Source organism: Bombina bombina, unplaced genomic scaffold, assembly GCF_027579735.1.
Source record: "Bombina bombina isolate aBomBom1 unplaced genomic scaffold, aBomBom1.pri scaffold_841, whole genome shotgun sequence".
Lineage (NCBI taxonomy): Eukaryota > Metazoa > Chordata > Amphibia > Anura > Bombinatoridae > Bombina > Bombina bombina.
In genome coordinates, this window is record NW_026512906.1 from 95,665 (window position 1) to 114,895 (window position 19,231).

At 41.8% G+C, this 19,231-nt stretch overlaps 1 protein-coding gene across 1 annotated transcript in view; it reads left to right on the plus strand.

Annotated features, from left to right (window-relative positions):
• Positions 1-19,231, plus strand: part of LOC128644599 (endophilin-B2) — an 82,506-nt gene that overhangs the window by 25,823 nt on the left and 37,452 nt on the right. The window contains exons 3-4 of the mRNA XM_053697146.1: positions 1,466-1,594; positions 17,781-17,914. Coding sequence (XP_053553121.1) covers positions 1,466-1,594; positions 17,781-17,914 — 263 coding nt within the window. The remainder of the gene's footprint in view (positions 1-1,465; positions 1,595-17,780; positions 17,915-19,231) is intronic.

Consider the following 19,231-nt stretch of genomic DNA (forward strand, 5'->3'; position numbering starts at 1 on the left):
GCAATTGAATAAAATACAGTTGGATAAAATTGCGATATGAGGTAACAATCGAGTACTTTAAAATATGTTAGGAAATCATGGATCCATGATGGAAAAAATAACTTATACTGTGACGTGCTCAGTGAGGAGTACTAGAGCAAATCGTCAGTGTAGAGAATGTGGAAAGATCACGGTTGAATTGTTATTTACATATCATGTGCTGCTTATGGCCACAATAAAATGTGGTCTTCTACAATAAGGTGTGATCTTCATTGTTTTATTTGTTTTTCACAGCTGTTTTTTCACAGTGGTACCACATTGCAAGCGGTTTTCTATTTTTTGTTATTTGATGTTTATTTGATTGCACCACCCCATTTATTATGACACGTCACCATCTTTGAGCTCACATATCAGTCCTATTTCAAGGTCCCCCTATGGTCTTTCTCCTAGACCACATTAGAAGATCACACCTTATTGTAGAAGATCACATTATATTGCGGCCATAAGCAGCACATGATATGTAAATAACAATTCAACTGTGATCTTTTCACATTCTCTACACTGATGATTTGCTCTAGTACTCCTCACTGAGCACGTCACAGTATAAGTTATTTTTTCCATCATGGATCCATGATTTCCTAACATTTTAAAGTACTCGATTGTTACCTCATATCGCAATTTTATTCAACTGTATTTTATTCAATTGCATTTATCAACTGTAATTTTATACCTATTGATCTCAACAGTACTGTTTTTATCCTCACAACTTTTATACCTTTTTATTGCGTCATTGTGTATTTAAATAAATTCATCTCCCCTGCCCAACCATTTCTATCGTCCTAGATAGTCACTTTGGATTAGGGCGATTTTCTGGATTTATTCATGACCTCAGCCTTTTACTAGGCGCTTTGCACACCACCTACCACATTGTTTTATTTTTTGGCCAGCTAGGAGGCCCTTTGTTCAAAGCTAGAGGTTCCAGACCTGGTGCTTAGTCTTATCCTCATTGTTTAACAAATCATACCAAAAGAAACAAAATTAATGATAGAGATACATTGGAAAATGTGGAAAGGTATTTAAAATTGTATGTTCTAGCCAATCCATTTAAGTTTAATTTTGACTTCACTGTCCCTTTAATTTAGCAGCTGCAAAAGTCTGGATAAATAACAAACATTGGCAGAGCAAACATGCACTGTTTGTTTATTTTAATTTGTCTACTTTCATGTTAGTAATTTGATTTCATTTTTTCTTCCGGTAATAATTTTAAAGATGACACCACAACTCCTATCTAATTTCCATTTATATTTATTTAAAAATAAAAGCAACCATATATATCTTGTTTTATGTCATTTAGGATTATTTGGCCAGGCATAAAGGTGTTTACAATACAAGTTATGTTTTGAACAGTGCTTTGTTGTGTCTAGTACATCATTATTACCTTGAATTGACTATCTTCTTTGGTTTGTGTCCATTTTGTTTTGTCTAGGTGCCCGGGTAGAAGAGTTCTTGTATGAGAAACTAGACAGGAAGGTCCCGTCTCGAGTTACCAATGCAGAGCTCTTGGGCCAGTATATGGTAGAGGCAGCAAATGATTTTGGTCCGGGTTCACCCTACGGTGAGTGATATGAGCGGTCTACCTACCTTTCAGAGCAAAATTCAAATAAATGCTTTATATGAAATAGTCTGCACCAAATTTAGAAGCATTTCAGCTCTTCCATTGTAATCTATGGTTCATAGCAAATGAAAGGTCCATAATAAATGTTAATTTCTTCTGTTAAGTGTGATCAGTCCACGGGTCATCATTACTTCTGGGATATTACTCCTCCCCAACAGGAAGTGCAAGAGGATTCACCCAGCAGAGCTGCATATAGCTCCTCCCCTCTACGTCACTCCCAGTCATTCTCTTGCACCCAACGACTAGATAGGATGTGTGAGAGGACTATGGTGATTATACTTAGTTTTATATCTTCAATCAAAAGTTTGTTATTTTAAAATAGCACCGGAGTGTGTTATTACCTCTCTGGCAGAGTTTGAAGAAGAATCTACCAGAGTTTTGCTATGATTTTAGCCGGAGTAGTTAAGATCATATTGCTGTTCTCGGCCATCTGAGGAGTGAGGTAAACTTCAGATCAGGGGACAGCGGGCAGATGAATCTGCATAGAGGTATGTAGCAGTTTTTATTTTCTGACAATGGAATTGATGAGAAAATCCTGCCATACCGATATAATGTCATGTATGTATACTTTACACTTCAGTATTCTGGGGAATGGTACTTCACTAGAATTACACTGTAAGAAATACATAAAGCTGTTTAATAACTAGAGATTATGTTTAACGTTTTTGCTGGAATGTAAAATCGTTTTCATTTGCTGAGGTACTGTGTGAATAAATGTTTGGGCACTATTTTTCCACTTGGCAGTTGCTTAATCTGTTTTTCTGACAGTTTCTGTTCTCCCTCACTGCTGTGTGTGAGGGGGAGGGGCCGTTTTTTGGCGCTTTTTCTATGCATCAAATATTTCATTCAGCAACTCATTGTATTCCCTGCATGATCCAGTTCATCTCTACAGAGCTCAGGGGTCTTCAAACTTATTTTGAGGGAGGTAATTTCTCTCTGCAGAGCTGTGAGAATTATAGTTTGACTGAAATAAAAAACGTTTATTCTGTAATTTGTTTCCTGCTTTCAGAATTTGTTATCTTTGCTAATGGGATTAAACCTTTGCTAAAGTTGTGTTGTTTACAAGGATTGAGGCTATAACTGTTTCAATTTATTAATTTTCAACTGTCATAGATCTTCTGTGCTTCTTAAAGGCACAGTTCATTTTAATATTATTCTAATTGAATTGTATTTCCAAGTTGCAAGTTTATTTGCTAGTGTGTTAAACATGTCTGATTCAGAGGATGATACCTGTGTCATTTGTTGCAATGCCAAAGTGGAGCCCAATAGAAATGTATGTACTAACTGTATTGATGCTACTTTAAATAAAAGTCAATCTGTACAAATTGAACAAATTTCACTAAACAACGAGGGGAGAGTTATGCCGACTAACTCGCCTCACGTGTCAGTACCTACATCTCCCGCTCAGAGGGAGGTGCGTGATATTGTAGCGCCGAGTACATCTGGGCGGCCATTACAAATCACATTACAGGATATGGCTTCTGTTATGACTGAGGTTTTGGCTAAATTACCAGAACTAAGAGGTAAGCGTGATCACTCTGGGGTGAGAACAGAGTGCGCTGATAATATTAGGGCCATGTCAGACACTGCGTCACAGGTGGCAGAACATGAGGACGGAGAACTTCATTCTGTGGGTGACGGTTCTGATCCAAACAGACTGGATTCAGATATTTCAAATTTTAAATTTAAACTGGAAAACCTCCGTGTATTACTAGGGGAGGTGTTAGCGGCTCTGAATGATTGTAACACAGTTGCAATACCAGAGAAAATGTGTAGGTTGGATAAATATTTTGCGGTACCCGACGAGTACTGAGGTTTTTCCTATACCTAAGAGACTTACTGAAATTGTTACTAAGGAGTGGGATAGACCCGGTGTGCCGTTCTCACCCCCTCCGATATTTAGAAAAATGTTTCCAATAGACGCCACCACAAGGGACTTATGGCAAACGGTCCCTAAGGTGGAGGGAGCAGTTTCTACCTTAGCTAAGCGTACCACTATCCCGGTGGAGGATAGCTGTGCTTTTTCAGATCCAATGGATAAAAAGTTAGAGGGTTACCTTAAGAAAATGTTTGTTCAACAAGGTTTTATATTGCAACCCCTTGCATGCATTGCGCCGATCACGGCTGCAGCGGCATTCTGGATTGAGTCTCTGGAAGAGAACATTGGTTCAGCTACTCTGGACGACATTACGGACAGGCTTAGAGTCCTTAAACTAGCTAATTCATTCATTTCGGAGGCCGTAGTACATCTTACTAAACTTACGGCGAAGAATTCAGGATTCGCCATTCAGGCACGCAGGGCGCTGTGGCTAAAATCCTGGTCAGCTGATGTTACTTCTAAGTCTAAATTGCTTAATATACCTTTCAAAGGGCAGACCTTATTCGGGCCCGGGTTGAAAGAGATTATCGCTGACATTACAGGAGGTAAAGGCCATGCCCTGCCTCAGGACAAAGCCAAGACTAGACAGTCTAATTTTCGTTCCTTTCGTAATTTCAAAGCAGGAGCAGCATCAACTTCCTCTGCACCAAAACAGGAAGGAGCTGTTGCTCGCTACAGACAAGGCTGGAAACCTAACCAGTCCTGGAACAAGGGCAAGCAGACTAGGAAACCTGCTGCTGCCCCTAAAACAGCATGAATTGAGGGCCCCCGATCCGGGATCGGATCTAGTGGGGGGCAGACTTTCTCTCTTCGCCCAGGCTTGGGCAAGAGATGTTCAGGATCCCTGGGCGCTAGAGATAATATCTCAGGGATACCTTCTGGACTTCAAATACTCTCCTCCAAGAGAGAGATTTCATCTGTCAAGATTGTCAACAATCCAGACAAAGAAAGAGGCGTTTCTACGCTGCGTACAAGAGCTCTTGTTAATGGGAGTAATCCATCCAGTTCCACGATCGGAACAGGGACAGGGGTTTTACTCAAATCTGTTTGTGGTTCCCAAAAAAGAGGGAACTTTCTCCAACATAGGTGTGTCCGGTCCACGGCGTCATCCTTACTTGTGGGATATTCTCTTCCCCAACAGGAAATGGCAAAGAGCCCAGCAAAGCTGGTCACATGATCCCTCCTAGGCTCCGCCTACCCCAGTCATTCTCTTTGCCGTTGTACAGGCAACATCTCCACGGAGATGGCTTAGAGTTTTTTAGTGTTTAACTGTAGTTTTTATTATTCAATCAAGAGTTTGTTATTTTGAAATAGTGCTGGTATGTACTATTTACTCAGAAACAGAAAAGAGATGAAGATTTCTGTTTGTATGAGGAAAATGATTTTAGCAACCGTAACTAAAATCCATGGCTGTTCCACACAGGACTGTTGAGAGCAATTAACTTCAGTTGGGGGAACAGTGTGCAGTCTCTTGCTGCTTGAGGTATGACACATTCTAACAAGACGATGTAATGCTGGAAGCTGTCATTTTCCCTATGGGATCCGGTAAGCCATGTTTATTACGATGGTAAATAAGGGCTTCACAAGGGCTTATTAAGACTGTAGACTTTTCTGGGCTAAATCGATTCATTATTAACACATATTTAGCCTTGAGGAATCATTTTATCTGGGTATATTGATATTATAATATCGGCAGGCACTGTATTAGACACCTTATTTCTTAGGGGCTTTCCCAAAGCATAAGCAGAGCCTCATTTTCGCGCCGGTGTGGCGCACTTGTTTTTGAGAAGCATGGCATGCAGTCGCATGTGAGAGGAGCTCTGATACTTAGAAAAGACTTTCTGAAGGCGTCATTTGGTATCGTATTCCCCTTTGGGTTTGGTTGGGTCTCAGCAAAGCAGATACCAGGGACTGTAAAGGGGTTAAAGTGTTAAAACGGCTCCGGTTCCGTTATTTTAAGGGTTAAAGCTTCCAAATTTGGTGTGCAATACTTTTAAGGCTTTAAGACACTGTGGTGAAAATTTGGTGAATTTTGTACAATTCCTTCATGTTTTTTCGCAATTGCAGTAATAAAGTGTGTTCAGTTTAAAATTTAAAGTGACAGTAACGGTTTTATTTTAAAACGTTTTTTGTACTTTATTATCAAGTTTATGCCTGTTTAACATGTCTGAACTACCAGATAGACTGTGTTCTGAATGTGGGGAAGCCAGAATTCCTGTTCATTTAAATAAATGTGATTTATGTGATAATGACAATGATGCCCAAGATGATTCCTCAAGTGAGGGGAGTAAGCATGGTACTGCATCATTCCCTCCTTCGTCTACACGAGTCTTGCCCACTCAGGAGGCCCCTAGTACATCTAGCGCGCCAATACTCCTTACTATGCAACAATTAACGGCTGTAATGGATAATTCTGTCAAAAACATTTTAGCCAAAATGAACCCTTGTCAGCGTAAGCGTGGCTGCTCTGTTTTAGTTACTGAAGAGCATGACGACGCTGATATTAATATCTCTGAAGGGCCCCTAACCCAATCTGAGGGGGCCAGGGAGGTTTTGTCTGAGGGAGAAATTACTGATTCAGGGAACATTTCTCAACAGGCTGAACCTGATGTAATTGCATTTAAATTTAAGTTGGAACATCTCCGCATTCTGCTTAAGGAGGTATTATCCACTCTGGATGATTGTGACAAGTTGGTCATCCCAGAGAAACTATGTAAAATGGACAAGTTCCTAGAGGTGCCGGGGCTCCCAGAAGCTTTTCCTATACCCAAGCGGGTGGCGGACATTGTTAATAAAGAATGGGAAAGGCCCGGTATTCCTTTCGTCCCTCCCCCCATATTTAAAAAATTGTTTCCTATGGTCGACCCCAGAAAGGACTTATGGCAGACAGTCCCCAAGGTCGAGGGAGCGGTTTCTACTTTTAACAAACGCACCACTATACCCATAGAGGATAGTTGTGCTTTCAAAGATCCTATGGATAAAAAATTAGAAGGTTTGCTTAAAAAGATGTTTGTTCAGCAGGGTTACCTTCTACAACCAATTTCATGCATTGTCCCTGTCACTACAGCCGCATGTTTCTGGTTTGATGAGCTGATAAAGGCGCTCGATAGTGATTCTCCTCCTTATGAGGAGATTATGGACAGAATCAATGCTCTCAAATTGGCTAATTCTTTCACCCTAGACGCCACTTTGCAATTGGCTAGGTTAGCGGCTAAGAATTCTGGGTTTGCTATTGTGGCGCGCAGAGCGCTTTGGTTGAAATCTTGGTCGGCTGATGCGTCTTCCAAGAACAAGCTACTAAACATTCCTTTCAAGGGGAAAACGCTGTTTGGCCCTGACTTGAAAGAGATTATCTCTGATATCACTGGGGGTAAGGGCCACGCCCTTCCTCAGGATCGGCCTTTCAAGGCGAAAAATAGACCTAATTTTCGTCCCTTTCGTAAAAACGGACCAGCCCAAAGTGCTACGTCCTCTAAGCAAGAGGGTAATACTTCTCAAGCCAAGCCAGCTTGGAGACCAATGCAAGGCTGGAATAAGGGAAAGCAGGCCAAGAAACCTGCCACTGCTACCAAGACAGCATGAAATATTGGCCCCCGATCCGGGACCGGATCTGGTGGGGGGCAGACTCTCTCTCTTCGCTCAGGCTTGGGCAAGAGATGTTCTGGATCCTTGGGCGCTAGAAATAGTCTCCCAGGGTTATCTTCTGGAATTCAAGGGACTTCCCCCAAGGGGGAGGTTCCACAGGTCTCAGTTGTCTTCAGACCACATAAAAAGACAGGCGTTCTTACATTGTGTAGAAGACCTGTTAAAAATGGGAGTGATTCATCCTGTTCCACTAAGAGAACAAGGGATAGGGTTCTACTCCAATCTGTTCATAGTTCCCAAAAAAGAGGGAACGTTCAGACCAATCTTAGATCTCAAGATCTTAAACAAGTTTCTCAAGGTTCCATCGTTCAAGATGGAAACCATTCGAACTATTCTTCCTTCCATCCAGGAAGGTCAATTCATGACCACGGTGGATTTAAAGGATGCGTATCTACATATTCCTATCCACAAGGAACATCATCGGTTCCTAAGGTTCGCATTCCTGGACAAACATTACCAGTTCGTGGCGCTTCCTTTCGGATTAGCCACTGCTCCAAGGATTTTCACAAAGGTACTAGGGTCCCTTCTAGCGGTGCTAAGACCAAGGGGCATTGCAGTAGTACCTTACCTGGACGACATTCTGATTCAAGCGTCGTCCCTTCCTCAAGCAAAGGCTCACACGGACATCGTCCTGGCCTTTCTCAGATCTCACGGATGGAAAGTGAACGTGGAAAAGAGTTCTCTATCCCCGTCAACAAGGGTTCCCTTCTTGGGAACAATTATAGACTCCTTAGAAATGAGGATCTTTCTAACAGAGGCCAGAAAAACAAAACTTCTAGACTCTTGTCGGATACTTCATTCCGTTCCTCTTCCTTCCATAGCTCAGTGCATGGAAGTGATCGGGTTGATGGTAGCGGCAATGGACATAGTTCCTTTTGCGCGCATTCATCTAAGACCATTACAACTGTGCATGCTCAGTCAGTGGAATGGGGACTATACAGACTTGTCTCCGAAGATACAAGTAAATCAGAGGACCAGAGACTCACTCCGTTGGTGGCTGTCCCTGGACAATCTGTCACAAGGGATGACGTTCCGCAGACCAGAGTGGGTCATTGTCACGACCGACGCCAGTCTGATGGGCTGGGGCGCGGTCTGGGGATCCCTGAAAGCTCAGGGTCTTTGGTCTCGGGAAGAATCTCTTCTACCGATAAATATTCTGGAGCTGAGAGCGATATTCAATGCTCTCAAGGCTTGGCCTCAGCTAGCGAGGACCAAGTTCATACGGTTTCAATCAGACAACATGACGACTGTTGCGTACATCAACCATCAGGGGGGAACAAGGAGTTCCCTAGCGATGGAAGAAGTGACCAAAATCATTCTATGGGCGGAGTCTCACTCCTGCCACCTGTCTGCTATCCACATCCCAGGAGTGGAAAATTGGGAAGCGGATTTTCTGAGTCGTCAGACATTGCATCCGGGGGAGTGGGAACTCCATCCGGAAATCTTTGCCCAAGTCACCCAGCGGTGGGGCATTCCAGACATGGATCTAATGGCCTCTCGTCAGAACTGCAAAGTTCCTCGCTACGGGTCCAGATCCAGGGATCCCAAGGCGGCTCTAGTGGATGCACTAGTAGCACCTTGGACCTTCAAACTAGCTTATGTGTTCCCGCCGTTTCCTCTCATCCCCAGGCTGGTAGCCAGGATCAATCAGGAGAGGGCGTCGGTGATCTTGATAGCTCCTGCGTGGCCACGCAGGACTTGGTATGCAGATCTGGTGAATATGTCATCGGCTCCACCCTGGAAGCTACCTTTGAGACGAGACCTTCTTGTTCAGGGTCCGTTCGAACATCCGAATCTGGTTTCACTCCAGCTGACTGCTTGGAGATTGAACGCTTGATTCTATCGAAGCGAGGATTCTCAGATTCTGTTATTGATACTCTTGTTCAGGCCAGAAAGCCTGTAACTAGAAAGATTTACCACAAGATTTGGAAAAAATATATCTGTTGGTGTGAATCTAAAGGATTCCCTTGGGACAAGGTTAAGATTCCTAAGATTTTATCCTTCCTTCAAGACGGATTAGAAAAAGGGTTATCTGCAAGTTCCCTGAAGGGACAGATTTCTTCCTTGTCTGTGTTACTTCACAAAAAACTGGCAGCTGTGCCAGATGTTCAAGCTTTTGTTCAGGCTCTGGTTAGAATTAAGCCTGTTTACAAACCTTTGACTCCTCCTTGGAGTCTCAATTTAGTTCTTTCAGTTCTTCAGGGGGTTCCGTTTGAACCCTTACATTCCGTTGATATTAAGTTATTATCTTGGAAAGTTTTGTTTTTAGTTGCAATTTCTTCTGCTAGAAGAGTTTCAGAATTATCTGCTCTGCAGTGTTCTCCTCCTTATCTGGTGTTCCATGCAGATAAGGTGGTTTTACGTACTAAACCTGGTTTTCTTCCAAAAGTTGTTTCTAACAAAAACATTAACCAGGAGATTATCGTACCTTCTCTGTGTCCGAAACCAGTTTCAAAGAAGGAACGTTTGTTGCACAATTTGGATGTTGTTCGCGCTCTAAAATTCTATTTAGATGCTACAAAGGATTTTAGACAAACATCTTCCTTGTTTGTTGTTTACTCCGGTAAAAGGAGAGGTCAAAAAGCAACTTCTACCTCTCTCTCCTTTTGGATTAAAAGCATCATCAGATTGGCTTACGAGACTGCAGGACGGCAGCCTCCCGAAAGAATCACAGCTCATTCCACTAGGGCTGTGGCTTCCACATGGGCCTTCAAGAACGAGGCTTCTGTTGATCAGATATGTAGGGCAGCGACTTGGTCTTCACTGCACACTTTTACCAAATTTTACAAGTTTGATACTTTTGCTTCTTCTGAGGCTATTTTTGGGAGAAAGGTTTTGCAAGCCGTGGTGCCTTCCATTTAGGTGACCTGATTTGCTCCCTCCCTTCATCCGTGTCCTAAAGCTTTGGTATTGGTTCCCACAAGTAAGGATGACGCCGTGGACCGGACACACCTATGTTGGAGAAAACAGAATTTATGTTTACCTGATAAATTACTTTCTCCAACGGTGTGTCCGGTCCACGGCCCGCCCTGGTTTTTTTAATCAGGTCCGATATTTTATTTTCTTTAACTACAGTCACCACGGTACCATATGATTTCTCCTATGCAAATATTCCTCCTTAACGTCGGTCGAATGACTGGGGTAGGCGGAGCCTAGGAGGGATCATGTGACCAGCTTTGCTGGGCTCTTTGCCATTTCCTGTTGGGGAAGAGAATATCCCACAAGTAAGGATGACGCCGTGGACCGGACACACCGTTGGAGAAAGTAATTTATCAGGTAAACATAAATTCTGTTTTCAGACCAATCCTGGACTTAAAGATCCTAAACAAATTCCTAAGAGTTCCATCGTTCAAGATGGAGACTATTCGGACAATTTTACCTATGATCCAAGAGGGTCAATACATGACCACTGTAGATTTAAAAGATGCTTACCTTCACATACCGATTCACAAAGATCATTATCGGTACCTAAGGTTTGCCTTCCTAGACAGGCATTACCAGTTTGTGGCTCTTCCATTCGGATTGGCTACAGCTCCAAGAATCTTCACAAAGGTTCTGGGTGCTCTTCTGGCGGTACTAAGACCGCGGGGAATCTCGGTAGCTCCATACCTAGACGACATTCTGATTCAAGCTTCAAGCTTTCAAACTGCCAAGTCTCATACAGAGTTAGTGCTGGCATTTCTAAGGTCACATGGATGGAAGGTGAACGAAAAGAAAAGTTCACTCGTTCTACTCACAAGAGTTCCCTTCCTGGGGACTCTTATAGATTCTGTAGAAATGAAGATTTACCTGACAGAGGACAGGCTAACAAGACTTCAAAGTGCTTGCCGCACCCTTCATTCCATTCAACACCCGTCAGTGGCTCAATGCATGGAGGTAATCGGCTTAATGGTAGCGGCAATGGACATAGTACCCTTTGCACGCTTACACCTCAGACCACTGCAACTGTGCATGCTAAGTCAGTGGAATGGGGATTACTCAGACTTATCCCCTTCTCTGAATCTGGATCAAGAGACCAGAAATTCTCTTCTATGGTGGCTTTCTCGGCCACATCTGTCCAGGGGGATGCCATTCAGCAGACCAGACTGGACAATTGTAACAACAGACGCCAGCCTTCTAGGTTGGAGTGCCGTCTGGAATTCTCTGAAGGCTCAGGGACAATGGAGTCAGGAGGAGAGTCTCCTGCCAATAAACATTCTGGAATTGAGAGCAGTTCTCAATGCCCTCCTGGCTTGGCCCCAGTTGACAACTCGGGGGTTCATCAGGTTTCAGTCGGACAACATCACGACTGTAGCTTACATCAACCATCAGGGAGGGACAAGAAGCTCCCTAGCTATGATGGAAGTATCAAAGATAATTTGCTGGGCAGAGTCTCACTCTTGCCACCTGTCAGCAATCCACATCCCGGGAGTGGAGAACTGGGAGGCGGATTTCTTAAGTCGTCAGACTTTTCATCCGGGGGAGTGGGAACTTCATCCGGAGGTCTTTGCCCAAATACTTCGACGTTGGGGCAAACCAGAGATAGATCTCATGGCGTCTCGACAGAACGCCAAGCTTCCTCGTTACGGGTCCAGATCCAGGGATCCAGGAGCAGTCCTGATAGATGCTCTGACAGCACCTTGGGACTTCAGGATGGCTTACGTGTTTCCACCCTTCCCGTTGCTTCCTCGATTGATTGCCAGAATCAAACAAGAGAGAGCATCAGTGATTCTAATAGCACCTGCGTGGCCACGCAGGACTTGGTATGCAGACCTGGTGGACATGTCATCCTGTCCACCTTGGTCTCTACCTCTGAAACAGGACCTTCTGATACAGGGTCCCTTCAAACATCAAAATCTAACTTCTCTGAAGCTGACTGCTTGGAAATTGAACGCTTGATTTTATCAAGACGTGGATTTTCTGAGTCAGTTATTGATACCTTAGTACAGGCTAGGAAACCTGTTACCAGAAAGATTTACCATAAGATATGGCGTAAATACCTATATTGGTGTGAATCCAAAGGTTACTCTTGGAGTAAGGTTAGGATTCCTAGGATATTGTCTTTTCTACAAGAAGGTTTAGAAAAGGGTTTATCTGCTAGTTCATTAAAGGGACAGATCTCAGCTCTGTCCATTCTGTTACACAAACGTCTGTCAGAAGTTCCTGACGTCCAGGCTTTTTGTCAGGCTTTGGCCAGAATTAAGCCTGTGTTTAAAACTGTTGCTCCACCATGGAGTTTAAACCTTGTTCTTAATGTTTTACAGGGCGTTCTGTTTGAACCCCTTCATTCCATTGATATAAAGTTGTTATCTTGGAAAGTTCTATTTTTATGGCTATTTCCTCGGCTCGAAGAGTCTCTGAATTATCAGCCTTACATTGTGATTCTCCTTATTTGATTTTTCATTCGGATAAGGTAGTCCTGCGTACTAAACCTGGGTTCTTACCTAAGGTAGTTACTAACAGGAATATCAACCAAGAGATTGTTGTTCCTTCTTTATGCCCAAATCCTTCTTCAAAGAAGGAACGTCTACTGCACAACCTGGATGTAGTCCGTGCTCTAAAATTTTACTTACAGGCAACTAAGGAATTTCGACAAACGTCTTCTCTGTTTGTCATTTACTCTGGGCAGAGGAGAGGTCAAAAAGCTTCTGCTACCTCTCTTTCTTTTTGGCTTCGTAGCATAATTCGTTTAGCTTATGAGACTGCTGGACAGCAGCCTCCTGAAAGAATTACAGCTCATTCTACTAGAGCTGTGGCTTCCACTTGGGCCTTCAAGAATGAGGCCTCTATTGAACAGATTTGCAAGGCTGCAACTTGGTCTTCGCTTCATACTTTTTCCAAATTTTACAAATTTGACACTTTTGCTTCTTCGGAGGCTATTTTTGGGAGAAAGGTTCTTCAGGCAGTGGTTCCTTCTGTATAAAGAGCCTGCCTATCCCTCCCGTCATCCGTGTACTTTTGCTTTGGTATTGGTATCCCAGAAGTAATGATGACCCGTGGACTGATCACACTTAACAAAAGAAAACATAATTTATGCTTACCTGATAAATTCCTTTCTTCTGTAGTGTGATCAGTCCACGGCCCGCCCTGTTTTTAAGGCAGGTAAATATTTTTTAATTTATACTCCAGTCACGGCTTTTCCTTTCTCGTTGGTCCTTGGTCGAATGACTGGGAGTGACGTAGAGGGGAGGAGCTATATGCAGCTCTGCTGGGTGAATCCTCTTGCACTTCCTGTTGGGGAGGAGTAATATCCCAGAAGTAATGATGACCCGTGGACTGATCACACTACAGAAGAAAGGAATTTATCAGGTAAGCATAAATTATGTTATTTTACATATTTAAATATTTTTAGTTGTGTTAATCACATTTACATGTGTTTTTTTTTTTTGTTTTTTTTAAACTATTATTTTTTATATTAAAAATCATACTCTAAAGTAGGAATAATAGTCTCTCAATGAGCTGTTCCAAAACGCCCCAGAAATGGGCGTTTTTTTCTTTTTCTTCTCCTTTCCCCTTGTCTAATCGGCATTGGCTTGTTGATCAGACATGGGAGCGTGCACAGGAGCACGCTGAAAGTGGAAGTCAACAAACGTCAGCTGACATGCTAGCAGATGAGATGGATACCCTAATAGCAACGTTTACACGATCTCTGCCATCATTTCACGATGCTTCAAAGGATGCCATAGCAACCATTGCCGATTGGCTCTCTCGTGAACGCGTGCAGGGGGCCGGTGTTCTTTCGAGAACTCCAATTCTTTTAAAACTCCAATCTGACATCACTTCCGGTGATTCTTCTATTTTCACTATCTGTTTTTGCCTGTCTTGGGGGGCACACCTCCGATCCTCTGGCATACACCCCAAGTAAACCTTGGGCAATGAGGTTTACAAGGGGGCTTTGCCCCCCTTGAACCCCTCAGGCAGAGGCAAAATAGAAGATAGATAATAGAGGCGATTGCAGTGCCCATCTGATGTATGGAATCACCGGAAGTGAGGTCAGATTGGAGTTCTCTACAGAACACCGGATCATTTTTTGATTGGTATTTGGCAGTCCGCTCTTCTTTGCATAAGCTGTGAAGAGCTAAGGAAATGCTGGATTGAGCAGGCTCCAACTTACATGTCGGTCAAGCGACTCACAGGTTAATTGGAAGCTAAATCACCACTTTTCATTGGCAGTGGAAGCAATATAAATTTGTAAGAAGTAAAAAACAATAGATTGCATTTAATAGATAAATATCGGTAAAATGTTAACATTTTTATCAAATGTTTGTTAAGCCTTTGATAAAAAAAATATGACTATAATGGCCCTTGAAGGACTGCTGAAGTAATTTTACATTATTATGCTACATACAGAGGTTGGACACAATAATGTGAACACCTGAGAAAAAGGTGATATTTCTTGATTAATAAGGTGTTTGCCTTTAATACAACTTCCAACTTTCTTTAAATAGATTCATAAAACTGAATGGTCTCTAGTAGAATGTTGTACAATTTGTCTATCAGAACATCTGTCAATTGCTTCAGAGATGTTGGCGAATGGAATCTGTTCCTAACTCTGCTCTCCAATACTGCTTACTGTGGTTCGATGCTATTCAAGTCAGGTGATTGAGCTGGCCAGGAAAGATGTTGAAGTTCATGTTGGTGCTCCTCATACCAAGACTGAACTGTTCTGGCTCTTAGGTGGAGAATTTAAATCTCTGCAGTTTCTTCAGTTTTTTTTTATTTCCAAAATTGGAAGAGACACAAAGGTCATTCTCAGGTGGTCCCGAGAATCAAATCTTTCCCAAGGGATTCAAGTTCAAGGAACTATTTGTCAGGAACAGTTTGCTCAAGGACACTGGGATCAGGAAAGTCACAAGTTACCTTTTTAATTATTCTGGAAATAAGAGCTATCAGCCAAACTGTTCTTTATTTTTAGCAGTTTCTTCAAGGGAGATCAGTGAGAAGAATCCAGACAGGGGGGCCACAAGAAGTTGTTAAGCTCAAAGAGAGGCTTCAGAAATGTTTCTGTGGGTACAAGAGCATATTCATCTTCTTTTAGCAGTACATCTACCAGGAGTACAGAACATGACAGCAGATTATCTCAGTTGTGTACCAATTTATCCAGTAGAATGGAAACTGAATCCCAGGCTTTTCCGAGACATAGTAAACAGATAGCATTTTCCAAATATAGACCTAACGAAAACCAGTTAAACTCATTAGGTTCCTCTGTTTTACAGCCGATATCCCTCACCCCAGGCTCTGGGCGTTGATGCTCTCTTTCAGCCACTGATATTCCTCCTGTTGTACGTGTTTCCTCTAATTCCTTTGATCCCACGTCTATTGAAGAGAATACATCAAGAGGCTGTGACTGTGATTTCTATAATACTCCAATGTCCTCAATGGTCTTAGTTTCTACTTTAACTGACAATTCTTCCTCCATGGAATCTGCTTGTGTCCTCAGAAATGCTGGTTCAGGGTCCTGTTCACCAAATGTTGGTTGGCATCTTCTCTACTGAAATTATGCAGATGTTGAGTGTATTCCTGTAAAATCATGTCCATGAAGTTCTTAGATTTTTATTAAATTTTTTTTTATATACAAGACTTTTCTCAGTTGGGGAATCAGCGCAAAAAATAGGTCTGAGAAATTGCCATGATACCTGAAGGGAAGTATATGATGAGGATAGAATGCACATAGGATTTTTGGTTTTTTTTTGGGACCCCATTTCATGCTCTTCTGTTTGTACAACATTACTATATGATGGTAATACCTTATACCACTGTGCAGTGTTGCACAGCTTTGAAGTAAGTATTCAGAATCCTTTATTGAGCAGAGTATAATCTAAAGGCCTTTTTCCTTCAAATGTACAGATTCTGCAAACGGATATCTCTATCACAGACTATGTTAAGAACTGGTAATGAACTCTCATTTTGTTTTTTCTCAGCAAACTATTAAAGTCGTTAGAGGAACATTATGTCTCTCTCAGTAATGTGTTTGACCACTGATCTGCTACTAGGTTAGTCATGCTATGGTACATGACAATAGTAGATAACCTGTTTTAAAGGTAATACGTTTTCATATTTACACACTTTTGAAGATCTATTCTAACCTGCTGTTTCTAGCTTGTGGTATTTAGGATAGTTTAAAGCTTTCTCTTCCCTTTTGGACAAGGCCCTTGACCCTGCTAATTTATTCTTGTAGTTCAGCTTTGACACCAACCCAGTAGCATGGGATATTAGATGTACAAACTTCTATATTACCATTAATGTCACAGGGGTATAGTAGTTATATAGAACCAGAGCAAGATAATACAACCAAATATACTGCAATAGTTCCAGGAATATCAAAGACATAAAGCCAGGTTTATAGTAATCTTACAGACACCGTCAGACAATAGGGAGAGGTGAAAATAAAGGAACAGGGAAAAGTGAGAGAGGAAGGTGTAAGGGGGGATTAGGGGCTTGGTGGTATAAAGTTATAGATGATTAGTGAGGGGAAGACGTGAGGCCATAGGAATGGGAAAGTAATTAGGAAATATGTGACTAGGGGGTGAATTGAAGAAAAAGGCCTGGCAAATATGAGGGGGTAAAGGTGAACGAGACGTGAGGAAAAGAGGAGAGAAATGGAAAATAAGAAAGGAAGAGAGAGGTAAAACAGGGGAGAAGAAGTCTTGTACAGCCAGGAGATACTATCGTATATCTCAGGTTATGATTATCACACTCCATTGTCTTTGAGCATGGAATCGGAAGGCAAAAGACTACAATTCCCAGAGTCCTCTGTGAAAACAAAAGAACCCTTTGGTACAGGAGGGGCAGGAGAGTACTCTGGCATCCCATTGACTAGTTTTATTAAACATATTAGTACAGGTCAGACTGCATGTGCCTTTGTACTGCTGCATATTATTTAAAAGGTCTAGGATCCAGAAATGCATAGCTGTCATGCCAATGGGTGCCTTGCCTATACCCTAGACCTGTACAGAACGTCATTATTTAATGAATGCCAGAAAAAAATGTCAAGACATGTTTTGCCCCTGTCTTGTAGTCAGTGTATATGAACCGTAATTAAAACTGCTTGAGCTAGTGACCGTAACATAATCATTTTCATGGATCTGGCACTCGTGTTATTTATTTTTCACCTTGTTTTTTTATGCAAAACCAGTTTCTAGACAATTTCCTTTTATGTGAATGACAGAAATGTTCCTTTTTCTTGGACTAGCAACACTCTTTGCTAAACGTCCTCATCTTGTTTAGTTTCTAGTCGGCTAAAAACATTATATTTGTCTGTGTAAAATGTTGTCATTGTTGATCTGATACTGTGATAAACAGACATGATATATTTATAGAGGGAAAATCTACTACCCTGTGACTCTCTCTATAAAGATGGCTTATTTCCCAGATGTCCTCCGTACATGCACGTCCTACATGATGCCAGTTTCTGGTTATTGCAGTGTAAAAGCTGATAAGAATTGTGTGTCTGTAATTGCAGCCTGTGGACAAATAATGTATTTGGCTTAATTTCATTGTGATCCGTCTGTTCGCTCTGTTGGGTTTTAATCTGATTCCAGCTCTGTCCCATGCATCACGATTCCACCCCACTCTCCTTTGTACAACGATTATGTTTATTTCTGACTCCTATTTCTGTTCTAGGACAAACACTCATCAAGGTTGGAGATGCACAGAAACATTTGGGTGTTGCAGAACGTGATTTCATGCACTCATCTTCTATCAATTTTCTTACACCTTTGCGCAATTTCCTGGAAGGCGATTGGAGAACCATTTCTGTAAGTATGTTGCTGTAGGAAAGTTGTAAGTGTTAATAATCTTAAAGGAATATTGGACACTAAATATATGCTACACATAGTTGACAAAATATTTTAATCTACTGTAAAATAATGCAATTTTATTCAATACATATACACTTTTTAAAAAATTTTTTTTTTTATTATTTTCATTAAACATTTTATTGGGGGCGTTTATTTTGTCATCCTAAAAAATACAGAAAAAATGGTTCAGCTTTGTAGAAGTAATTATATTTTAACTGACCATATGTGAAATAACTACTTTTATGTAAAAATAAATACAATCTTAGCATTAGTTATCACAAAAAGAGAAACAATGGCACTACTCACAGTCAACAGACTTGACTACTGTAACAACTTACTAACTGGCCTCCCTCTCTCCCGCCTCTCTCCCCTCCAATCCATCCTAAATGCATCTGCCAGGCTAATCCACCTCTCTCGACGCTCTGTTTCTGCTGCACCTCTCTGTGAGTCCCTTCAATGGCTCCCCATTCACAACAGAGTTAAAGTCAAAATTCTCACCCTGACCTACAAAGCCCTCACCAATGCTGCCCCACCCTACCTGTCCTCACTCATCAACAAATATACTCCAGCCCGTCCCCTAAGATCCAACAACGACCTGCTTCTTGCATCCTCTACCATCACCTCCTCTCATGCTAGACTACAGGACTTCTCTTGTGCGGCACCAACCCTCTGGAATGCACTTCCTTGAGCTGTCAGACTTGCCCCTAACCTCTCCTCCTTTAAACGTTCCCTAAAGACCTTTCTCTTCAGGGAAGCTTATCACCCGACTTATTAACAAACTAACTTCACTTAACTAACAGTTGCCCTCTATCTCCTCACTAATATCATTCTCACCTCTGCAGTCCCCACCTCCTGTTTTCAATCCTCCTACCCGTCTAGATTGTAAGTTCCCACGGGAATAGGGCCCTCACCTCCCCCTGTATTTGTCTGTAAAATGTTGTGTCTTATCGTATTGTTTCTCCACTGTACTGTTATCCTTGTACCCATGGGCAGCGCTGCGGAATCTGTCGGCGCTTTATAAATAAAGAATAATAATAATAAACGCTCCCCTGTACAAATATTTTTGGTAATAATATATTACGGATTGGTGCTGTACTGGTCATAACTTTTACAAAAAAATCAGTAAAGAACTGATGGAAGGGTACAAATATAGCACTCATGAACGTTGAAAGATAATATAGAAAAATGGAATAAAATATAACTTTTACTAAATAATATTAAAAACTGGGGGTATACACACAATTTAAAAGAATATGTATGTCTACTGAAGAAAAG